This window comes from Durio zibethinus, chromosome 24 (assembly GCF_047325235.1).
Source record: "Durio zibethinus cultivar Kanyao isolate XHJ-2024 chromosome 24, ASM4732523v1, whole genome shotgun sequence".
Classification (NCBI taxonomy): Eukaryota; Viridiplantae; Streptophyta; class Magnoliopsida; order Malvales; family Malvaceae; genus Durio; species Durio zibethinus.
This window is the reverse complement of record NC_143185.1, coordinates 6,580,689-6,604,455: the sequence shown is the minus strand read 5'-3', so window position 1 is coordinate 6,604,455 and position 23,767 is coordinate 6,580,689. Positions and strand designations below refer to the sequence as shown.

Sequence of the window (23,767 nt, the reverse complement as noted above, 5' to 3'; positions counted from 1 at the left end):
GTTATATAGAAAATCTTGATGTTGGTTAGTTGAGTTCAATATTTAGATTTTATCTAACTTTTAGTATGGACGAAATTTATTATTATAGCCAAATTAGGTACACTTGACAAATTTTAGTGACCTTGTAGTAACAAACTAAAATTCAATGATCTATTTGGAAAATGAGTGAAATCTTAATAACCTTTTATAAAATTATATGGGTTTAATTAGTTGATGTAGTAGATGATGTGATTAATGACGTGGCAGCCATATCATTTTTCTGTCAAAATTTTGGTGGAATTTTTTAAGGTGATCAATTTTGGTATACTTAACAAACTTTAATGACTTGGATGGGATAAATTATAGTTTAGTGATCCAAATGGGATTTGGGTATAAATTAGGTGGCCTTTTATGAAACTTAGGCATCATGTTACTAACTTTTAATCAATTCAAATCCCATCAACTTAGCATTCAACAAAGAAATCAAGGCATATCTCCGTGAAAGTGCATCTGCCACCACATTGGAATTAACTTTATTGTATTTGATGATGTAAGGGAATGTCTCCAAGAACTCCACCCATTTGGCATGTAGACGGTTCATCTTACTTTGCCCCTTCAAGTGCTTCACAGATTCATGGTCGATATGAATACAAACTCTTTCAACAACAAGTAGTGTTACCATGTCTTCAAAGCTCAAATTAGTGCATAAAACTCCTTATCATATATAGAACAATTCAGGCTATCTTTACTAAGCTTCTCATTGAAATAAGCAATCAACTCTTGCCTAAACGGCACCCGAATCGAACCGAACTATTTGTCAGGCTATTGTTCTTTTGTTTTGTTCCTTTAAAGTAATGGAGTAAGACATCATATAGTACTAATTTGTATAGTAATAGTATAAATAAATATTTATACTATTACATAGATATTTATACTATTACTATATAGTATAATAGAATACTATACAAATCCAAAATAAGTAAAACTTTTTTGTTTTCACTTCATTTCGTATTTTTCTAAATAAAAGGAATTCTAATATCTAACTAATATCTAATATGTATTAGAAATTTAAAAAAAACCTTTAAATTCGAAATTCTTTTTTTTATTCTATTCTATTTATTTATTCTATTATCCTATTCTATTATCTATTATATATATAGAATATAGAATATATATAGAATATAGGATAAATTTATATATAGTTATATATAGAATAAATTTTTGAATCTTGAATGAGTACAACCCCAATTCCCACTCCTGACGCATCACATTCCACTTCAAAAGTCTTTGAAAAGTTAAAAAGAGCTAGGATAAGAGCAAATCACAATTTCTCCTTGATTTGCTCAAAACTTCGTTGGGCAGCTTCATTCCAACGAAATTCAATCCCCTTCTTTCAATTCAGTCAAAGGAGCTAATATGGTGTTGAAATTGTTCACAAATCACTTACAAAAAGATGCCAACCCATGAAAACTCCTTATCTCTGATACATTGGTTATAATAGCCCAATCTTTAATTGCCTTTAGCTTTTCTTCATCAACTTCAACGCCATGCTGCGAAACTATACAACCAAGAAATATTATTCGATCTTGGCGGAATTCGCACTTCTTCGTATTGCCATATAGCTTCTTTTGCCATAACACTTTAAAAACCTCTCAAAGTGTCCCATTTGCTCTTTTAGGCTTTGGCTATAGAACAAAATATCATCAAAATAAACAACTACAAATTTGCCAATAAACTTTGCATGAATGTACTTGGCACGTTTGATAACCTAAATGGCATAATTAGCCACCCACACAACTCATGCTTTGTCTTAAATGTAGTTTTCCACTCCCTCTTTCATTCAAATCTAATGGTACCTACTCTTCAAGTTTACCTTGAAAAACACTTTTGAACCATGCATTTTATCAAGCATGTCATCTAATTAAGGAATGGAATAATAATACTTTACGTAATTTTCTTGATGGCCCAGCTATCCACACATATCTACATAATCCTATCTCTCTTTGGTACTACCAAAGTTTGCACTGAGCATGGTTCATCAAATCTTTCTCATAACCCCTTTCCAAACAGTTCATTTACTTGTCGCTGTAACCCTTTAGCTTCTTATGGATTGCTCCGATAGGCCTGCTTATTTGCCAAACTAGCCTCTAAAACAAGATAAATATGGTGCTCGATCCTCCTAATTGGTGGCAACCCTTAAAGTAACTTTTCTAAAAGACATCTGTAAATTCCTTCAAAATTGCCTCGATTTGTGGTGGTATAAGGCAATTTTCCCCTCATATTACCTCTTTCACTATCAACAACATGATGGGCTAGAATTGAACAAAGCTCGTTCCACATGCCCTTTATTCATAAAAGGTTCTCTTTTTTCCCTTCTTAATCAAAACCTGATCTTTTTACACTTGTTGGGAGCTAAGAGGTGCTAACACGGTGTTTTCCCATCCTTAGTGAAAGAATAGGTGTTTCCGAAACCATCATGTGCAACCCTCTTATCATATTGCCACAGTCTTCCTAATAGTAAGTAACTTGCATTCATAGGAACCATATAGCACAATACCTCATCCTTGTACAATTTCCTAATAGAGAATGGCACCAAAACCTGTTTTGTAACCCGCACTCCCCCATTATCATTCAACCACTGTAGCATATATAGATAAGGATGTTTTGTTGTAGCCAAATTTTATTTTTTCACCAAGGTAGTGGACGCGACATTACTATATCTCCCTCCATCTAATGATCACTCCATAAACCTTCCGATTAATGGTGCACCTAGTATGGAAAATGTTCTTCCACCACTCATCATTCACTTTGGCTTGTAAGTTCAGAGCTTGCCAGATTACTAGCAATTTCCATTCATTTTTGTATTCCACCAAATCTTTTTCCAAGTTCTCATCTTTCTCCTCTTCAAAATTTGCTTCATATTCACTTTCTATCTCCTTTGATGATTCGCAAATAGTCATCACACTCTTGTTTGAACATTTAGCTACAATATACCCAAGGCCAAGACACTTAAAGCATTTAGTGTCTCGAGCACGCTTTGGAGGATTAGGATCTCCCACCTTTTCCTTACCTTTGACTAAGTCTATCAGTGGCTTACTAGAACCTCCTTTCTTCATTTGCCTCACGTCCCTATATGAAACAATTCGTAGGGGTATGTAAGTTGAATTTCCCCTTTGTTCTTAAACTGCCGAGAGCTATTGGATTTGTTTATGCCTCGTTTAAGCTACTTTTCCACCTTTACAGCCAATTTAATGAAATTCTCTAAAAATACGAAAGGCTACAACTCCACTTTCCGTGCAATTGCTGAATTCAATCCCTTTAGGAACCATGCTATGGTTTACTCTTAAGGTTCACACAACTCACACCTCATCATCATCATCATCATCATCATCTCAAATTCCTTGACATAATCTTTAACACACATACCACCTATCAAAAACTTTTTAGCATGATGTACAACTCTTGCCGATAATATTTAGGAACAAAGTTTTTGCATCAACCATTTCATATCCCTCAAATTGCAGATCTCATCTTTGCCATCACTCCTTCATTAGCTTTTCACATTCTCCCCCCATAAATTAGCACAATTCGTAAATTCAAGGGTAGCAAGTTTACACTTTTTCACCTCGAAATAGTCCTAGCACTCAAACACCTTTTTCACACACTACACCCACTCCAAGTATTCCTCGAGCAAAATGGTTCCCTTAAATGAAAGGATTTTTATCTTAATGTTGCTGCCTAAATCCCATTGTTGCCTTCTTTATCGCAGGTGTTCTTCTGCCACACCATCTACTCTGAACTTGTCATCTTCTTCTACATGATCATAGGTAACCCCTCTTTGTGCTTAAAACTCTCCCTACCTTGTGGGTTGCTGCACTTTCATTCTTTCAATGGCTTGAGTCAAATGAACAAGTTGCTCCATCATCTTCTATTGCATTCATTGGATTCCTAATATTTGCGTTTGTTCTAAAGATAATACTTTCTTGTTGGTCATGTTCAAATTTGCGGAAAATAATTAACTCTTATGTTTTATGCCTTACTCCTCAAACCTGCACACACACACAACCTAGCTCTAATAAATTTTAGGTTTATACAATAAAAAAAAACAAAATAAAAAAGTGAAACCTAAATCCTCTTAGTTGATAAGTTGACACGTCACAACCAAAAGAACACAAAATTGATTCACCACACTTTTAGAAAAGAAAAAAGGAAAAGTGATAAGAATTAGGGTAATTCGCCACTAAACAATGCAATTGTTTAGATAAAAATTGAAGAATTATGTAAGAATAAAATTCTAATATTTTTTATTCCACCAAAAATTACCATCTATTACAATTATAAGGCCTTAATATATTAAAGCACAAGAAAGAAACCCTAGATTCTAAGATCGGAGACATTAAGAGAAGAAATCATAGGATTTCCTAATTAATAAGATATTCTGCAAATTTAGTAAATCTAAAAAATCTCTAAGATATGCAAAGGTGTACCTAAAATAAAATAAAAAAGATTAAATTACAAAATATCAATTAAACTAAGTAAATAATATGATAATTTACCACGTAAGCCATTTACGCAAATCTTCCACATGCAAAAGCCCAATGAATGTACCCGTTAGCTACCAAATGTGTCTTGTATCTTTCAATTATTTCATATGATTTACACTTAATCTTAAAAATTTATTTGTTCCCAATTGATTTACTTTTTTCGAGAAAATCAACTAATTTTCATACGTTGTTTGATCTCATAGAGTATATTTCTTTTTCCTTTGCTTTCGTCCACTTTACTTTTGCATGAAAAGAAAAAGTTTTTTTTACATTCCTTGACTCTTTTTCATCTTGTGGGATAATCACAAAACCATGTGGTTATGCATTCTTTGAATATAAATCCATTTTTTAAAAGATCATGGCTTTCGTGCTTTGGTTAGTTTGTGAGATTCTTTCAACGACTTGTGTTGAAGAGATATCTATATGATCTAATAGATTGTATAAAACTCGCAGTAGCAACAGAATCAAGAAAAATATACAGAAAAAATAGTTTCCAAAGCATACCAAGACGTAACATCTTAAACACGAACTAAGCTAACATTGGTTTTTATTTCTTTTTATTTTCGATCCTACCCCTATTGAATTGGAACGAGACAAAACTCGTTTAGTATAAATTTTTTTATCAGCTCTAGATATAGATAGTTTCAGTACTTTTTTATTTACTTTTTTTGTATTTCGTTAAAAAATGAATGATGAAAAAGAAAACAAAATGAAGCTTTTTTTTTTTTTTAAGATCGCATTCGATAAGAGGACAAAAGAGAGAAAGGGGGGTAAATCGGGGTAAATCATTGGTATGGGTTCCACAAGCACGTGGTTTAGTCGATATTGTCGTGTTTTTTTAAGAAGGTTAGTAGATATTGTTGAAGGAAATAAAAGAAAGAAAGAATGGTGAAAAGACTTACTCACGTGGTCTTCCCATTTCGCGACAAATCCCTCCATTACTCTCATTTGCTTACTGTTGCGTTATCCCAATGCCAATGCCTCTTTCCTCTTCACTCCTCAGATCAATTATCTTCTAAAAGATCTTAGATCTCTCAAATTCAATCCTTAATCGAAATGAAGCTACCAGACACCAACCCACCCACCCACTAAATCAAAAGAAGCAAAAACCAAACCAAACACTCTTCTTTTTGGCTAACAACACCAAAACCAAATGGCCACCATTAACGATATCCCCGACGTTATTTTATCCAACATCTTTTCTTCGATTTCCGACACCCGAACCCGGAATTCCCTTTCACTCGTCAGCCGTAAGTTTATGCTTCTAGAAAGGGCCACGCGCGTCTCCCTCACGCTCCGTGGTAACGCAAGGGACCTTTTCATGATCCCGACCTGTTTCAGATCCGTCACTGACTTGGACCTCTCCTTGCTCTCCCCCTGGGGTCACTTGCTGTTCTCCTCTTCTCCGTTGTCTGATCCTCAGATTTTGGCCCACCGCCTCCGCGTGGTGTTCCCTGCGGTGAAGTCCTTGACGGTGTACGCTAGATCACCGTCGACGATTGAGATGTTGGTTCAACAATGGCCTGGGTTGAAGCGTGTGAAGCTGGTGAGGTGGCATCAACGGCTCGCCCAGTGGCCAACCGGAGAAGATTTTTGTTGTTTGTTTGAGCAGTGCGAGAATCTGAGTTCGCTTGATTTGTCCAGTTTTTATTACTGGACTGAAGATCTCCCACCGGTTCTTCAAGCTTTCCCCAAGGTATCAGCCTCGTTAGTCCACTTGAATTTGCTAACGACATCGTTTGCTGAAGGGTTTAAGTCAGAGGATATTAAGGGAATCACCGAGCCTTGTCCTAACTTGAAGAGCTTTTTGGTGGCTTGTAACTTTGATCCTAGGTGTATTGGGTCCGTGGGAGACGAGGCTTTGTTAGCTGTGGCCAATAATTGTCCTAAATTGACGCTTTTGCATTTGGCTGATACGTCCCCATTCGCTGATGTTAGAGGTGATCCTGACAATGAAGGATTTACTTCTGAGGATGCTATGATTACCACAGGGACGCTGCTGGAGTTTTTCTCTGGGTTGCCGTTGCTCCAACAGCTGGTGCTTGATGTCTGTAGGAACGTGAGGGATACTGCGTTGGCTTTGGAATTGTTGAATTCTAAATGCAAGGATTTGAGGGTGCTTAAGTTGGGGCAGTTTCATGGGATTTGTCTGGCGATTGAGTCTCGACTTGATGGGATTGCCATGTGTTCGGGGCTGGAAGAGTTGTCTATTAAGAATTCTGGGGATTTTACGGATATGGGATTGATTGCAATTGGCAGAGGCTGTTGTAAGCTATCTAGGTTTGAGGTTCAAGGTTGTAAAAGGATTACGGAGAAGGGACTCAGGACTATGGTTTGCTTGCTGAGAAATACTTTGGTTGAAGTCAAGATTTCTTCTTGTAAGAATCTTAATGCTGCAGCATCATTGAGAGCTGTCGAGCCAATATGTGATCGGATTAAATGGCTGCATATTGATTGTGTCTGGGATGGATTGGAAGGGACTGGGAATTCAGAGCAGGTTGGTCATAGTTTTGGGAACAATCATCAAGTGGAGGAACTATCCGGTTTATCCAACTTTCCTGGATGTGAGTATGATCAAGACATAAGCAGGAAGAAATGCAAGTACTCCATTGACTTGTGTGATAATAACGTTATGGAAAGGAATGCCGTCGATGCATTTTGGTTCAAGAAATGGGACAAGTTGCAATACCTTTCTCTTTGGATTGGTGTTGGTGAGCTTCTCAATCCATTGGCAACGGTAGGTCTTGATGACTGTCCCAATTTGGAAGAGATTAGAATAAGAGTGGAAGGGGATTGCAGGGGACGCCAAAAGCCATCTGAACGTGCATTCGGATTGAGCTGTCTTGCACTCTACCCTCTGCTTTCAAAGATGCAATTAGATTGCGGTGAAACCATAGGCTATGCACTCACAGCACCGTCAGGCCAAATGGACTTAAGTTTGTGGGAAAGATTTTACCTCAATGGCATTGGGAAATTGAGGCTACGTGAACTGGATTATTGGCCTCCACAAGACAGGGATGTCAACCAGAGGAGTCTTTCTCTACCTGCAGCTGGATTGCTCGCAGAATGTCTTGAGCTTAGGAAGCTATTTATCCACGGGACGGCTCATGAACACTTCATGATGTTCCTTCCTAGAATCCCCAACCTTAGAGATGTACAGCTGAGAGAAGACTACTATCCTGCACCAGAGAATGATATGAGTACGGAAATGAGAGCTGGCTCATGTAGTCGCTTTGAAGATGCCCTGAATGGTCGACCCATCCTTGATTGAAATAACCTAATGATGAGAAACCTAGCCCGGATTATGCTAGTTTTTTTTTTTTTCCTTACGTTTTTCCCATAAATTGGCGCATGTACGAGTTTTTCTTTTTTCAAACGAGTGCTGTAGGAGAAAATGTTTTACTAGTACAAAGGCTTTTCATTTTTGTCCGTCACGGACCAGAAGCAAGGCCTAATGTGATTGAACAAAAAAAAAAGAGGCTTTTCACATTTGGACATTCAATAAAAATTTTTAAAATGATTGGAAAAATTACTATAGTGTTTACATCTCTCCCAGGTTTTCTATACAAACAGAACGTATCGGCAGAGAGAGTACTCGCAATCGAGCAAGTGAGCAAGCAAGTTCCTCCTCACAACTTGGCCGCTCTTCCGGTTCTGCCCAATTGTCTGTAGCCAACAAACATCATGATATATTAAATTACCTCAAATGTGATCCGTATATTATTACCATGAATCAGGAAGTAAAAATCATCCTGAAAAATGTAGGAAAATTTTGTATGGTAGACCTGAAATTAGCCTGCCTATGGGACCTTCAGGAAACTCCAACCGTGATCCTTCATTTGCAACAGCATAAACTACCTGAACGCAACGTAGAAAAGGCCCATAAATCTTTAAGAATAGGAATATCAAAAAGTGGATTGTTTTATGAGTTAAAATAATAATAATAATAAATAAATAAATAAATAAAGCATAAAAAATAAAGACAAACAAGTGATTTGACAAAGACTTTTAGTCACAGCATACTGCATACCATTGCTGGTGGCACACCTTCCCATGGTCTAGTTAGAGTACAGAGCTCCCACATTATCAACCCAAAGCTAAAAATATCACATTTTTCGGTGAAAGGTTCATTGCGAATGAATTCGGGAGCCATCCATCAGGGTGTTCCCGCAGATGCAGACTCTCGCATGGGGCGGCTGGTCATTATTTTAGAGAGCCCAAAAATCACATACCTTCACAGTTCAGTGCTTATTCACAAGGCAATTTGTACTTTTTAACTCACGATGAACTATTTTCATCCGGTGCATACAAATCAAGCCCCTATTATAAGCAAGAGGAAAATCAAGTCAGCATGACAGTTTTATTTTCCTTAAAACGTCACTCATGTAGGATACACATCTGCCAAATAAATTGAAATAAATATGGTAAAATGAATTTTCAAAATTAATTGGGTGTTAACCTTGAACATGATACAGATACAGATAGAGTTTCTAACTTCACCAGTTGAACTAAAGGTTTTTCTTAAGAACAAATTATTTGCCAAAAAAAGGTAACATTTCCTCTGGTTCATTCAAAATTCCAGACAAGAATCTTTACCACAGAGGCCGATAAGCTTGTCTAATACAGACATACAAATACTGAAAGGTTATGAGTTTCACATTGAAACTAAGCAATAATGGCTTTGTAGATACAAACAGAAATATTATATTTCAACAGAAACTACGATAAACAAGGAAACTTTATAATACCAGATCACATAATACAAATATATGCACCTGTATTTAGAAACTTGCAAACATTAAGCATGAAAAGTTTAACTTACAAGTGTAACATTCATCTACTCCTACTAAGAAGAAAAATAATGAAAATAATAATAATAATTATCAAGTACTCACACTAAAAACTCAAACACCTACAATTCTAGAAGTTCCTTTTCCGGTAAGCTTAATTATACAAGTTCAAAGGAGGAAATTAAAAATAAATTCTTATGTAACAGACTGAACAAGCGTTAGTACTCAAATGTTATATGTTAAAGTGTCCCACATGTTTTCCAAAAAAATACAAAAAACAAAAAAGAGCAAGAAAAGAAATAATAGGGTATGTAAAACTTGAGGAAAGGCGGAAATTGATACAGAAAATAAACCAGTTGTACTTATTCCTTGCTAAAGTACCTACTGATGGACTCTAGGAGTAAATATTAATTTCTCAAAATATAATATACTACATTGCACTATGTTCCTTTTAAATATGAAGGCAGAGAAAGATGAATGCTTTGTAAGTGACGTACAGGACTAACACACCTGCAGATATCACACATCATTGTCAGTTTCCTCCGCCAGTTCAGTCTCTTTTTCTGACCATTCAAATGGATTAAAATGTACAATGATCCCATCTCCATGTATTCAGTAATCACTGACAACCGTGGTGGTTTTGTGCATGCACCCAAAAACAAGATTACAGCAAAAAACCAGCACTCCTTGGTTCACTAACTAAACGATGAAACAAAGCAAACTTGCCGATGTTTCTTATGGTGCTACAGGGAAAATGTACATATGAGCAACTTCTTAGAGGCACACTGCCAGTGTTTATTTTATTTATTTTACTTCATTCTCATGTTGTCCTATTTCTGGTTCGGTTACTGGATGATGTGATCCTAGACAAACCAAAAAGTACAATTTTAGAAATGGTAGGAAAGTACCACTGGGATGTCAAAGGCGGCTGAAAGTACACACACATAGAAGCACAAAATTTTGAAAAGAGTATTATTATGTCAGAAAGATATTTAGACAGGAAAAATATAAAAAACTTTAAATACATCAACAGAAAGATACCTAAGAATAAATATCGCATTGCAGAAGTCTTCCATAATTTCTGCAATAAGATCCTGCTCCAAAAACACCTTGTTTGCAACATCTGTTCCATTCCATACACTACGGAAAACTTCTCCTAAAAACCCAGGACAATAAACACACAACAAGATTTTGAAAAAAAAAAAATTCCTACTCTGTGAAATCTAGAGTGATGAACTTTCGATATATAATTAAGCACAAAACGATCAAGTAGGAATTTGATTAATAAACCAAATCCCTTCTATTTAAGAAACAATCAAAATACTAAATGAATGACACCTAATCAAATCTAGTTAGGAATCGATTTTTCATACTCTCCCTCAAGTTGGGTGATAGATATCAATCATACCCAACTTAAACTTCAAATTCTCAAAATTACCACAATGAAGAGCCTTGGGGAGGATGCCGACTGTCTGATGTCTTGTTGGAGTGTAGACCAATTTGACTATGCCTATTTCAATATTCTCTTGATAAAGTGGCAATCAATCTCTATATGTTTCGTTCGATCATGATAAACAGGGATTTTGGCAATGTTAATAGCTGTTTTATTATCACAAAACAATTTCATTGAATTCCCGACTGACTTCTTCAATTCCTGTAGCATTCTCTCAAGCCAAATTCCTTCACAAATCCTGTGAGACATAGCCCTAAATTCAACTTCAACACTACTTCGAGCTACCACTGCTTGTTTCTTGCTCCTCCAAGTGACCAAGCTGCCCCACACATATGTATAATACCCTGTAGTTGACTTTCAGTCTGTCACAAAACCAACCCAATCTACATATGAGAAAATCTCGACATCTCTATTAACTGTTTTTCTAAAGTGCAACCCTTTGCTTGAATTTTTTTTCAAGCATTGAAGGATCCGATATATTGATACTATGTGTGTTTGTAAGATTGTTCATAAATCTACTTACCAAACTTATAGAGAAGCCAATGCCAGGTCTAGTGTGCGCTAAATAAATTAATTTTCCCACAAGTCTCTGGTATTTGTTTTGGTCTGCAAGAGGACTTCCATCTCCGATTCCCATCTTGGCATTTAGGTCCATTAAAGTATCCATTGGTTTACACCCAAGCATCCTTGTCTCTTTCAGAAGATCAAGTACATATTTTCGTTGTGAAACAAAAATACCGTTTCTTGATCGAGCTACTTCCATGCCAAAAAAAAATCGAAACTGTCCCAAGTCCTTTATTTCAAACTCTTTAGCTAGAAAAGTCTTCAATCCAACTATTTCCTTTTCATAATCGCCTGTGAGGACAATACCGTCAACATAAACAATCATAATAGCAATCTTGCTATTTGGTGAATGTTTGACAAATATAGTATAGTTGGATTGGCATTGTAAGAACCCATTCTTTTTAACAGTCTTAGTCAAACAATCAAACTAGGAGCAAGGAGATTGTTTGAGGCCATATAAGGATTTCTGATGCTTACACACCTTGCCAATGTTGTCCTGGTTGTCAAACCCAGAGATTTAAATAGCGATCGCGATCACATTAATATTTGTCGCATTTTCGGATATAACAGAGATAATTGCGGTCACTACGACCATCATGGGCGTGATTTTTTTTTTTCGCACAATTTATTATAAAATGTAATAATTATAATTATAATTATAAAAACTCTTATTCAATGATTTTAAAAATAGTTTATGACACTCTATGTTTTTTATTTTCTAAAAAAATTATTCACAATTTTATTTAGATTATAAAAAGCATTCATATTTGGTTTATCCATAAAATTTGTCTTGGCCAAGTTCATATTCAATATTAATTCTAGACAAATCAAATATTAACAAAACATAATACGTTAAATACCAAGCATTTAATTTAATAAAATTACAAACTTAAAAATATAATAATTTCAAATTCCATCAACTACAATTATAGATATATATTTTAAATTTTATCACATGGTAGAATGACGAGGAGGATCAGATTCTCTATCTTTACTTTGAGAGCCAAGTTGACTCCATCTTCATTCCTGAGGCCTTTGTTCTTGATACATTTGAGGTGAAGAATATATTTGAGGATGATAAATTTATGGTGAATGGTATATTATCTATGTATATTATATTAAATTATTAATCTTTTAATTTTTTTTAATTATAAATCTTCAATCCCTCTAATTAGATTTTATCTAAAAAAATTTCAAAAATTAAAAGTTTTCAAACTTATATTTTAATAAAATTTTCAAACCTATATTTTTTATTTTTTTAGTTTTTAATCTTAATAAGAGTAATATATCATAAAATGTTAAATTTATTAAGTAACTTAATTTTTTGATACACTAATTGATATAATAAATAAATAAAAATTAATTGGGCCTGGCCCAAATGGGTAAGGCCCATTTCAATCCTGTATATTTTTTTCTTTTGTATTTTATGTATTCTATTATTATTATTATTATGTATATCTTTATTCATTTATTTATTTTTATTCAGATTAGATTTATATGTATATTATTTATATAGTTATATATTTATTATTATTATTATTATTATTATTTTTGTAAGATATTTTTGAATTTATCTTATTTTATTATTATTTTTTTTAAATTATCTGTTCTGATTTTTTCCTGATTATCAGATATTTTTTTTACTATAATATCTTTTTATTTATCTGTTCTAATTATCTATTATTTTTTATATTTATTTGATTTTTTTTTTTTGGAAGGTTGAGATTGAAGCTGAAGAATCCTACTGGGAGTGGGGATTCAATCTAAAGAGTCCAATTGGATTCAAAGACTGAATCCCCGTCCAAGGAGGAGTTGGGATTGATCAGAAACTCCTGATCAACCCCTATATAAAGGACCCTTTGGAACAGTTCAAGAACACACAGAAAACAGTCAGCTAGAGCTACTGATTTGAGAAGCAAAGGCGTAGGGAAGAGTATAGAAGGCTAGGAAAAGGTTTAGGAGAGTTCCAGAAATTATCAGAAATTTTTTTGGGGATTTTTCGAGATTTTTTTTTCTGGGAGTTTCTGGAAAATTCCAGTTTCCGGTTGAATTTTCCGGCCAACCTTGAAGTTTCCGGCTAAAATTCCGGCCAACATTGAAGTTTCCGGCGAACTGCCCAGTTTTCGGCGAAGAATCCCAGAAACCGGCAAAGAATCCCAGAAACCGGTGAATTTCCGGCCAATTTTCGGCGAAAAAACCCAGATTCCGGCGAAAATTTCCAGAATCCGGTGAATCTTCCACCGGAGTTCTTCGGTTTTTTAGAGAGAAGGGAGAGAAAAGGGAAGGAAGAGAGAGAGGGGAGAGGAGCGTTCTGCCGAAAAACGGAGGAAGGTGCCTTTTATACCCTCCCAAAACGACGTCGTTTTGGCTTTAAGTTAATCAGAGGATCCGCGCGTTTTACCGAACCCGACCCGACCCGAGCGTCGACCCGATTCTGACCCGCGCGTGCCCAGCCCCCCTCCGAGCCGAGCCGAGCCGAGCCGTTCTTCCCGAGCCGCTTCTCCGAGCCGTTTTCTCTTCCTTGAGCCGAGCCGAGCCGAGCCGCAACCCGAGCCGCTCCAGGTTTTTTTTTTTTTTTTTTTTTTTTATTTGACTTTGATTTTGATTTTGATCTTGATTTTTTTTTTCTTTTTTCTTTAATTAATCCGACGACGGAGCCTCTACAAGTGAAACAGTAGTTTTTCTTGCATACTCTTGAGGTGAGGGAATTTTCTCAATTTTCTGCTAAAAGTATTAGAGTCAATTGAGAATAATTTTCAATAATTAATTGGATGATTTTGTATTTTTTTTAATAAATCCGACGACGGAGCCTCTGCAAGTGAAACAGTAGTTTTTCTTGCATACTCTTGAGGTGAGGGAATTTTCTTAATTTTCTGCTAAAAGTATTAGAGTTAATTGAGAATAATTTCCAATAATTAATTGGATGATTTTGTTTTTTCTTTAATAAATCCGACGACGGAGCCCCTGCAAGTGAAACAGTAGTTTTTCTTGCATACTCCTGAGGTGAGGGAATTTTCTCAATTTTCTGCTAAAAGTATTAGAGTCAATTGAGAATAATTTCCAACAACTAATTACTTGGTAAAATTTTAAGGCTTTTGGATAACACAAATTTAAGCTGGTACCATCTTTTGATGGGCGTTGTGAGGGTGCTACAACCTTCCTCACACGTAACCGAACTCCCGAACTTTGTTCTGGTTAGCAGACCTGAACCTATTCTTTTAGGGACCCTCAAGCTTAGGTGTTCCCTGAAAGGACAGATTCTTTAGGTGGCCAATCGCACCTAGATAAAAAAGATTGGTGGCGACTCCCTAAAGTCAATGTCTAGCGATAGATCCCCGGATCTAGACGTTATGACAATAGTTGAACGTGTTTTTTTATTTTATTTGTCTTTTGATTTTTTTTATTTTAATAAAAATAATATCAATTTATTAATTATGATAATTGATTGTATTTTTTGTTTTTCTTATTTTTATTTTTACTATTTTAAGGAGATATATATTATATTAATTATATATTTTTTTTGAAAAAATTTAATGAAAGGTCACCCAACTTATACCTATATCCCCTTTGAGTTACTAAGCTTTAATTTGTCTTATCCAGGTCATTAAAATTTTTTATGTATATCAAAATTGGTCATCCTAATTGATTTTATCCAAGATAGAAAAATGACATGATTGTCATGTCATTAACCACATCATCTGCCACATCACTAAATAAACCAATATAATTTCATGAAAGGTCACAAAATTTCACTTAATTTTCAAATAGGTCACTGAACTTAATTTGTTACTACAAAGACTAAAATTTGTTAAGTGTATCAAATTTAGTCATTTTAATAAATTTTATCCAACCAAACAACATTCATATTTTCTATATAACTAAAAAGCCTCTCATACCCAGTAGAAAATCAAAAGAAAAAAAAATTAAGTGAACCCAAAATAAACAAACCTTTAATAAATATTTGTTTTTCCTAAAGTATTGCTGTTTTTTTTTTAAATTAAAAAGCACAAATATTTAAGCAAAAGAAAAAGTCCTTACGATTTAGTTAAAGCAGCAATATTTTAGGAAAACAAATATTCATTAAAGATATGTCTTACTTTGGGTTTTCGTAATTTTTTTTTTGTGGGGTATGAGAAGATTTTGGGTTATATAGAAAATCTTGATGTTGGTTAGTTGAGTTCAATATTTAGATTTTATCTAACTTTTAGTATGGACGAAATTTATTATTATAGCCAAATTAGGTACACTTGACAAATTTTAGTGACCTTGTAGTAACAAACTAAAATTCAATGATCTATTTGGAAAATGAGTGAAATCTTAATAACCTTTTATAAAATTATATGGGTTTAATTAGTTGATGTAGTAGATGATGTGATTAATGACGTGGCAGCCATATCATTTTTCTGTCAAAATTTTGGTGGAATTTTTTAAGGTGATCAATTTTGGTATACTTAACAAACTTTAATGACTTGGATGGGATAAATTATAGTTTAGTGATCCAAATGGGATTTGGGTATAAATTAGGTGGCCTTTTATGAAACTTAGGCATCATGTTACTAACTTTTAATCAATTCAAATCCCATCAACTTAGCATTCAACAAAGAAATCAAGGCATATCTCCGTGAAAGTGCATCTGCCACCACATTGGAATTAACTTTATTGTATTTGATGATGTAAGGGAATGTCTCCAAGAACTCCACCCATTTGGCATGTAGACGGTTCATCTTACTTTGCCCCTTCAAGTGCTTCACAGATTCATGGTCGATATGAATACAAACTCTTTCAACAACAAGTAGTGTTACCATGTCTTCAAAGCTCAAATTAGTGCATAAAACTCCTTATCATATATAGAACAATTCAGGCTATCTTTACTAAGCTTCTCATTGAAATAAGCAATCAACTCTTGCCTAAACGGCACCCGAATCGAACCGAACTATTTGTCAGGCTATTGTTCTTTTGTTTTGTTCCTTTAAAGTAATGGAGTAAGACATCATATAGTACTAATTTGTATAGTAATAGTATAAATAAATATTTATACTATTACATAGATATTTATACTATTACTATATAGTATAATAGAATACTATACAAATCCAAAATAAGTAAAACTTTTTTGTTTTCACTTCATTTCGTATTTTTCTAAATAAAAGGAATTCTAATATCTAACTAATATCTAATATGTATTAGAAATTTAAAAAAAACCTTTAAATTCGAAATTCTTTTTTTTATTCTATTCTATTTATTTATTCTATTATCCTATTCTATTATCTATTATATATATAGAATATAGAATATATATAGAATATAGGATAAATTTATATATAGTTATATATAGAATAAATTTTTGAATCTTGAATGAGTACAACCCCAATTCCCACTCCTGACGCATCACATTCCACTTCAAAAGTCTTTGAAAAGTTAAAAAGAGCTAGGATAAGAGCAAATCACAATTTCTCCTTGATTTGCTCAAAACTTCGTTGGGCAGCTTCATTCCAACGAAATTCAATCCCCTTCTTTCAATTCAGTCAAAGGAGCTAATATGGTGTTGAAATTGTTCACAAATCACTTACAAAAAGATGCCAACCCATGAAAACTCCTTATCTCTGATACATTGGTTATAATAGCCCAATCTTTAATTGCCTTTAGCTTTTCTTCATCAACTTCAACGCCATGCTGCGAAACTATACAACCAAGAAATATTATTCGATCTTGGCGGAATTCGCACTTCTTCGTATTGCCATATAGCTTCTTTTGCCATAACACTTTAAAAACCTCTCAAAGTGTCCCATTTGCTCTTTTAGGCTTTGGCTATAGAACAAAATATCATCAAAATAAACAACTACAAATTTGCCAATAAACTTTGCATGAATGTACTTGGCACGTTTGATAACCTAAATGGCATAATTAGCCACCCACACAACTCATGCTTTGTCTTAAATGTAGTTTTCCACTCCCTCTTTCATTCAAATCTAATGGTACCTACTCTTCAAGTTTACCTTGAAAAACACTTTTGAACCATGCATTTTATCAAGCATGTCATCTAATTAAGGAATGGAATAATAATACTTTACGTAATTTTCTTGATGGCCCAGCTATCCACACATATCTACATAATCCTATCTCTCTTTGGTACTACCAAAGTTTGCACTGAGCATGGTTCATCAAATCTTTCTCATAACCCCTTTCCAAACAGTTCATTTACTTGTCGCTGTAACCCTTTAGCTTCTTATGGATTGCTCCGATAGGCCTGCTTATTTGCCAAACTAGCCTCTAAAACAAGATAAATATGGTGCTCGATCCTCCTAATTGGTGGCAACCCTTAAAGTAACTTTTCTAAAAGACATCTGTAAATTCCTTCAAAATTGCCTCGATTTGTGGTGGTATAAGGCAATTTTCCCCTCATATTACCTCTTTCACTATCAACAACATGATGGGCTAGAATTGAACAAAGCTCGTTCCACATGCCCTTTATTCATAAAAGGTTCTCTTTTTTCCCTTCTTAATCAAAACCTGATCTTTTTACACTTGTTGGGAGCTAAGAGGTGCTAACACGGTGTTTTCCCATCCTTAGTGAAAGAATAGGTGTTTCCGAAACCATCATGTGCAACCCTCTTATCATATTGCCACAGTCTTCCTAATAGTAAGTAACTTGCATTCATAGGAACCATATAGCACAATACCTCATCCTTGTACAATTTCCTAATAGAGAATGGCACCAAAACCTGTTTTGTAACCCGCACTCCCCCATTATCATTCAACCACTGTAGCATATATAGATAAGGATGTTTTGTTGTAGCCAAATTTTATTTTTTCACCAAGGTAGTGGACGCGACATTACTATATCTCCCTCCATCTAATGATCACTCCATAAACCTTCCGATTAATGGTGCACCTAGTATGGAAAATGTTCTTCCACCACTCATCATTCACTTTGGCTTGTAAGTTCAGAGCTTGCCAGATTACTAGCAATTTCCATTCATTTTTGTATTCCACCAAATCTTTTTCCAAGTTCTCATCTTTCTCCTCTTCAAAATTTGCTTCATATTCACTTTCTATCTCCTTTGATGATTCGCAAATAGTCATCACACTCTTGTTTGAACATTTAGCTACAATATACCCAAGGCCAAGACACTTAAAGCATTTAGTGTCTCGAGCACGCTTTGGAGGATTAGGATCTCCCACCTTTTCCTTACCTTTGACTAAGTCTATCAGTGGCTTACTAGAACCTCCTTTCTTCATTTGCCTCACGTCCCTATATGAAACAATTCGTAGGGGTATGTAAGTTGAATTTCCCCTTTGTTCTTAAACTGCCGAGAGCTATTGGATTTGTTTATGCCTCGTTTAAGCTACTTTTCCACCTTTACAGCCAATTTAATGAAATTCTCTAAAAATACGAAAGGCTACAACTCCACTTTCCGTGCAATTGCTGAATTCAATCCCTTTAGGAACCATGCTATGGTTTACTCTTAAGGTTCACACAACTCACACCTCATCATCATCATCATCATCATCATCTCAAATTCCTTGACATAATCTTTAACACACATACCACCTATCAAAAACTTTTTAGCATGATGTACAACTCTTGCCGATAATATTTAGGAACAAAGTTTTTGCATCAACCATTTCATATCCCTCAAATTGCAGATCTCATCTTTGCCATCACTCCTTCATTAGCTTTTCACATTCTCCCCCCATAAATTAGCACAATTCGTAAATTCAAGGGTAGCAAGTTTACACTTTTTCACCTCGAAATAGTCCTAGCACTCAAACACCTTTTTCACACACTACACCCACTCCAAGTATTCCTCGAGCAAAATGGTTCCCTTAAATGAAAGGATTTTTATCTTAATGTTGCTGCCTAAATCCCATTGTTGCCTTCTTTATCGCAGGTGTTCTTCTGCCACACCATCTACTCTGAACTTGTCATCTTCTTCTACATGATCATAGGTAACCCCTCTTTGTGCTTAAAACTCTCCCTACCTTGTGGGTTGCTGCACTTTCATTCTTTCAATGGCTTGAGTCAAATGAACAAGTTGCTCCATCATCTTCTATTGCATTCATTGGATTCCTAATATTTGCGTTTGTTCTAAAGATAATACTTTCTTGTTGGTCATGTTCAAATTTGCGGAAAATAATTAACTCTTATGTTTTATGCCTTACTCCTCAAACCTGCACACACACACAACCTAGCTCTAATAAATTTTAGGTTTATACAATAAAAAAAAACAAAATAAAAAAGTGAAACCTAAATCCTCTTAGTTGATAAGTTGACACGTCACAACCAAAAGAACACAAAATTGATTCACCACACTTTTAGAAAAGAAAAAAGGAAAAGTGATAAGAATTAGGGTAATTCGCCACTAAACAATGCAATTGTTTAGATAAAAATTGAAGAATTATGTAAGAATAAAATTCTAATATTTTTTATTCCACCAAAAATTACCATCTATTACAATTATAAGGCCTTAATATATTAAAGCACAAGAAAGAAACCCTAGATTCTAAGATCGGAGACATTAAGAGAAGAAATCATAGGATTTCCTAATTAATAAGATATTCTGCAAATTTAGTAAATCTAAAAAATCTCTAAGATATGCAAAGGTGTACCTAAAATAAAATAAAAAAGATTAAATTACAAAATATCAATTAAACTAAGTAAATAATATGATAATTTACCACGTAAGCCATTTACGCAAATCTTCCACATGCAAAAGCCCAATGAATGTACCCGTTAGCTACCAAATGTGTCTTGTATCTTTCAATTATTTCATATGATTTACACTTAATCTTAAAAATTTATTTGTTCCCAATTGATTTACTTTTTTCGAGAAAATCAACTAATTTTCATACGTTGTTTGATCTCATAGAGTATATTTCTTTTTCCTTTGCTTTCGTCCACTTTACTTTTGCATGAAAAGAAAAAGTTTTTTTTACATTCCTTGACTCTTTTTCATCTTGTGGGATAATCACAAAACCATGTGGTTATGCATTCTTTGAATATAAATCCATTTTTTAAAAGATCATGGCTTTCGTGCTTTGGTTAGTTTGTGAGATTCTTTCAACGACTTGTGTTGAAGAGATATCTATATGATCTAATAGATTGTATAAAACTCGCAGTAGCAACAGAATCAAGAAAAATATACAGAAAAAATAGTTTCCAAAGCATACCAAGACGTAACATCTTAAACACGAACTAAGCTAACATTGGTTTTTATTTCTTTTTATTTTCGATCCTACCCCTATTGAATTGGAACGAGACAAAACTCGTTTAGTATAAATTTTTTTATCAGCTCTAGATATAGATAGTTTCAGTACTTTTTTATTTACTTTTTTTGTATTTCGTTAAAAAATGAATGATGAAAAAGAAAACAAAATGAAGCTTTTTTTTTTTTTTAAGATCGCATTCGATAAGAGGACAAAAGAGAGAAAGGGGGGTAAATCGGGGTAAATCATTGGTATGGGTTCCACAAGCACGTGGTTTAGTCGATATTGTCGTGTTTTTTTAAGAAGGTTAGTAGATATTGTTGAAGGAAATAAAAGAAAGAAAGAATGGTGAAAAGACTTACTCACGTGGTCTTCCCATTTCGCGACAAATCCCTCCATTACTCTCATTTGCTTACTGTTGCGTTATCCCAATGCCAATGCCTCTTTCCTCTTCACTCCTCAGATCAATTATCTTCTAAAAGATCTTAGATCTCTCAAATTCAATCCTTAATCGAAATGAAGCTACCAGACACCAACCCACCCACCCACTAAATCAAAAGAAGCAAAAACCAAACCAAACACTCTTCTTTTTGGCTAACAACACCAAAACCAAATGGCCACCATTAACGATATCCCCGACGTTATTTTATCCAACATCTTTTCTTCGATTTCCGACACCCGAACCCGGAATTCCCTTTCACTCGTCAGCCGTAAGTTTATGCTTCTAGAAAGGGCCACGCGCGTCTCCCTCACGCTCCGTGGTAACGCAAGGGACCTTTTCATGATCCCGACCTGTTTCAGATCCGTCACTGACTTGGACCTCTCCTTGCTCTCCCCCTGGGGTCACTTGCTGTTCTCCTCTTCTCCGTTGTCTGATCCTCAGATTTTGGCCCACCGCCTCCGCGTGGTGTTCCCTGCGGTGAAGTCCTTGACGGTGTACGCTAGATCACCGTCGACGATTGAGATGTTGGTTCAACAATGGCCTGGGTTGAAGCGTGTGAAGCTGGTGAGGTGGCATCAACGGCTCGCCCAGTGGCCAACCGGAGAAGATTTTTGTTGTTTGTTTGAGCAGTGCGAGAATCTGAGTTCGCTTGATTTGTCCAGTTTTTATTACTGGACTGAAGATCTCCCACCGGTTCTTCAAGCTTTCCCCAAGGTATCAGCCTCGTTAGTCCACTTGAATTTGCTAACGACATCGTTTGCTGAAGGGTTTAAGTCAGAGGATATTAAGGGAATCACCGAGCCTTGTCCTAACTTGAAGAGCTTTTTGGTGGCTTGTAACTTTGATCCTAGGTGTATTGGGTCCGTGGGAGACGAGGCTTTGTTAGCTGTGGCCAATAATTGTCCTAAATTGACGCTTTTGCATTTGGCTGATACGTCCCCATTCGCTGATGTTAGAGGTGATCCTGACAATGAAGGATTTACTTCTGAGGATGCTATGATTACCACAGGGACGCTGCTGGAGTTTTTCTCTGGGTTGCCGTTGCTCCAACAGCTGGTGCTTGATGTCTGTAGGAACGTGAGGGATACTGCGTTGGCTTTGGAATTGTTGAATTCTAAATGCAAGGATTTGAGGGTGCTTAAGTTGGGGCAGTTTCATGGGATTTGTCTGGCGATTGAGTCTCGACTTGATGGGATTGCCATGTGTTCGGGGCTGGAAGAGTTGTCTATTAAGAATTCTGGGGATTTTACGGATATGGGATTGATTGCAATTGGCAGAGGCTGTTGTAAGCTATCTAGGTTTGAGGTTCAAGGTTGTAAAAGGATTACGGAGAAGGGACTCAGGACTATGGTTTGCTTGCTGAGAAATACTTTGGTTGAAGTCAAGATTTCTTCTTGTAAGAATCTTAATGCTGCAGCATCATTGAGAGCTGTCGAGCCAATATGTGATCGGATTAAATGGCTGCATATTGATTGTGTCTGGGATGGATTGGAAGGGACTGGGAATTCAGAGCAGGTTGGTCATAGTTTTGGGAACAATCATCAAGTGGAGGAACTATCCGGTTTATCCAACTTTCCTGGATGTGAGTATGATCAAGACATAAGCAGGAAGAAATGCAAGTACTCCATTGACTTGTGTGATAATAACGTTATGGAAAGGAATGCCGTCGATGCATTTTGGTTCAAGAAATGGGACAAGTTGCAATACCTTTCTCTTTGGATTGGTGTTGGTGAGCTTCTCAATCCATTGGCAACGGTAGGTCTTGATGACTGTCCCAATTTGGAAGAGATTAGAATAAGAGTGGAAGGGGATTGCAGGGGACGCCAAAAGCCATCTGAACGTGCATTCGGATTGAGCTGTCTTGCACTCTACCCTCTGCTTTCAAAGATGCAATTAGATTGCGGTGAAACCATAGGCTATGCACTCACAGCACCGTCAGGCCAAATGGACTTAAGTTTGTGGGAAAGATTTTACCTCAATGGCATTGGGAAATTGAGGCTACGTGAACTGGATTATTGGCCTCCACAAGACAGGGATGTCAACCAGAGGAGTCTTTCTCTACCTGCAGCTGGATTGCTCGCAGAATGTCTTGAGCTTAGGAAGCTATTTATCCACGGGACGGCTCATGAACACTTCATGATGTTCCTTCCTAGAATCCCCAACCTTAGAGATGTACAGCTGAGAGAAGACTACTATCCTGCACCAGAGAATGATATGAGTACGGAAATGAGAGCTGGCTCATGTAGTCGCTTTGAAGATGCCCTGAATGGTCGACCCATCCTTGATTGAAATAACCTAATGATGAGAAACCTAGCCCGGATTATGCTAGTTTTTTTTTTTTTCCTTACGTTTTTCCCATAAATTGGCGCATGTACGAGTTTTTCTTTTTTCAAACGAGTGCTGTAGGAGAAAATGTTTTACTAGTACAAAGGCTTTTCATTTTTGTCCGTCACGGACCAGAAGCAAGGCCTAATGTGATTGAACAAAAAAAAAAGAGGCTTTTCACATTTGGACATTCAATAAAAATTTTTAAAATGATTGGAAAAATTACTATAGTGTTTACATCTCTCCCAGGTTTTCTATACAAACAGAACGTATCGGCAGAGAGAGTACTCGCAATCGAGCAAGTGAGCAAGCAAGTTCCTCCTCACAACTTGGCCGCTCTTCCGGTTCTGCCCAATTGTCTGTAGCCAACAAACATCATGATATATTAAATTACCTCAAATGTGATCCGTATATTATTACCATGAATCAGGAAGTAAAAATCATCCTGAAAAATGTAGGAAAA

General features: G+C 35.6%; 4 protein-coding genes across 14 annotated transcripts in view; 2 read left to right on the top strand and 2 right to left on the bottom strand.

Annotated features, from left to right (window-relative positions):
* Window positions 1–1,955: 1,955 nt before the first annotated feature.
* Window positions 1,956–8,052, top strand: LOC111316792 (F-box protein MAX2 homolog A). Of its 4 annotated transcripts, XM_089753318.1 has the most exons (3): window positions 3,161–3,581; window positions 3,749–3,806; window positions 5,257–8,052. In XM_089753318.1, exon 3 carries the CDS (start codon window positions 5,677–5,679, stop codon window positions 7,792–7,794), a length of 2,118 nt encoding a protein of 705 aa, XP_089609444.1. In that variant the 5' UTR covers window positions 3,161–3,581; window positions 3,749–3,806; window positions 5,257–5,676; the 3' UTR covers window positions 7,795–8,052. The 4 variants fall into 4 exon arrangements, with proteins under 4 accessions (XP_089609442.1, XP_089609443.1, XP_089609444.1 ...); XM_089753316.1 differs by lacking the exon at window positions 3,161–3,581 and adding an exon at window positions 1,956–3,130 and having other exon boundaries at window positions 3,749–8,052; XM_089753317.1 differs by lacking the exon at window positions 3,161–3,581 and adding an exon at window positions 2,015–2,337 and having other exon boundaries at window positions 3,749–8,052.
* On the bottom strand, window positions 7,904–12,573 carry LOC149511889 (serine/threonine-protein kinase EDR1-like). 5 transcript variants are annotated; one of them, XR_016333039.1, is made up of 5 exons: window positions 11,290–12,573; window positions 9,824–11,128; window positions 8,554–8,843; window positions 8,309–8,381; window positions 7,904–8,189 (listed from the first exon to the last, which is right to left on the bottom strand). XR_016333039.1 is itself a non-coding variant. In XM_089753319.1 (4 exons), the coding sequence occupies exons 2-4, from the start codon at window positions 8,674–8,676 to the stop codon at window positions 8,065–8,067; spliced, it is 321 nt and encodes a 106-aa protein (XP_089609445.1). In that variant the 5' UTR covers window positions 8,677–8,843; window positions 9,824–12,066; the 3' UTR covers window positions 7,904–8,064. The 5 variants fall into 5 exon arrangements, 2 of the variants coding, with proteins under 2 accessions (XP_089609445.1, XP_089609446.1); XR_016333038.1 differs by having other exon boundaries at window positions 9,824–10,176; window positions 10,355–12,545; XR_016333040.1 differs by having other exon boundaries at window positions 9,811–12,066.
* A 4,856-nt stretch (window positions 12,574–17,429) lies between these two features.
* LOC149511888 (F-box protein MAX2 homolog A-like) lies at window positions 17,430–23,526 on the top strand. 4 transcript variants are annotated; one of them, XM_089753537.1, is made up of 3 exons: window positions 18,636–19,055; window positions 19,223–19,280; window positions 20,731–23,526. In XM_089753537.1, exon 3 carries the CDS (start codon window positions 21,151–21,153, stop codon window positions 23,266–23,268), a length of 2,118 nt encoding a protein of 705 aa, XP_089609663.1. In that variant the 5' UTR covers window positions 18,636–19,055; window positions 19,223–19,280; window positions 20,731–21,150; the 3' UTR covers window positions 23,269–23,526. The 4 variants fall into 4 exon arrangements, with proteins under 4 accessions (XP_089609661.1, XP_089609662.1, XP_089609663.1 ...); XM_089753535.1 differs by lacking the exon at window positions 18,636–19,055 and adding an exon at window positions 17,430–18,604 and having other exon boundaries at window positions 19,223–23,526; XM_089753536.1 differs by lacking the exon at window positions 18,636–19,055 and adding an exon at window positions 17,489–17,811 and having other exon boundaries at window positions 19,223–23,526.
* Window positions 23,378–23,767, bottom strand: part of LOC111316794 (uncharacterized) — a 39,776-nt gene continuing 39,386 nt past the window's right edge. The window contains exon 17 of the mRNA XM_089753538.1: window positions 23,378–23,663. The gene's annotated coding sequence lies outside the window, so the exon portion shown is untranslated. The remainder of the gene's footprint in view (window positions 23,664–23,767) is intronic.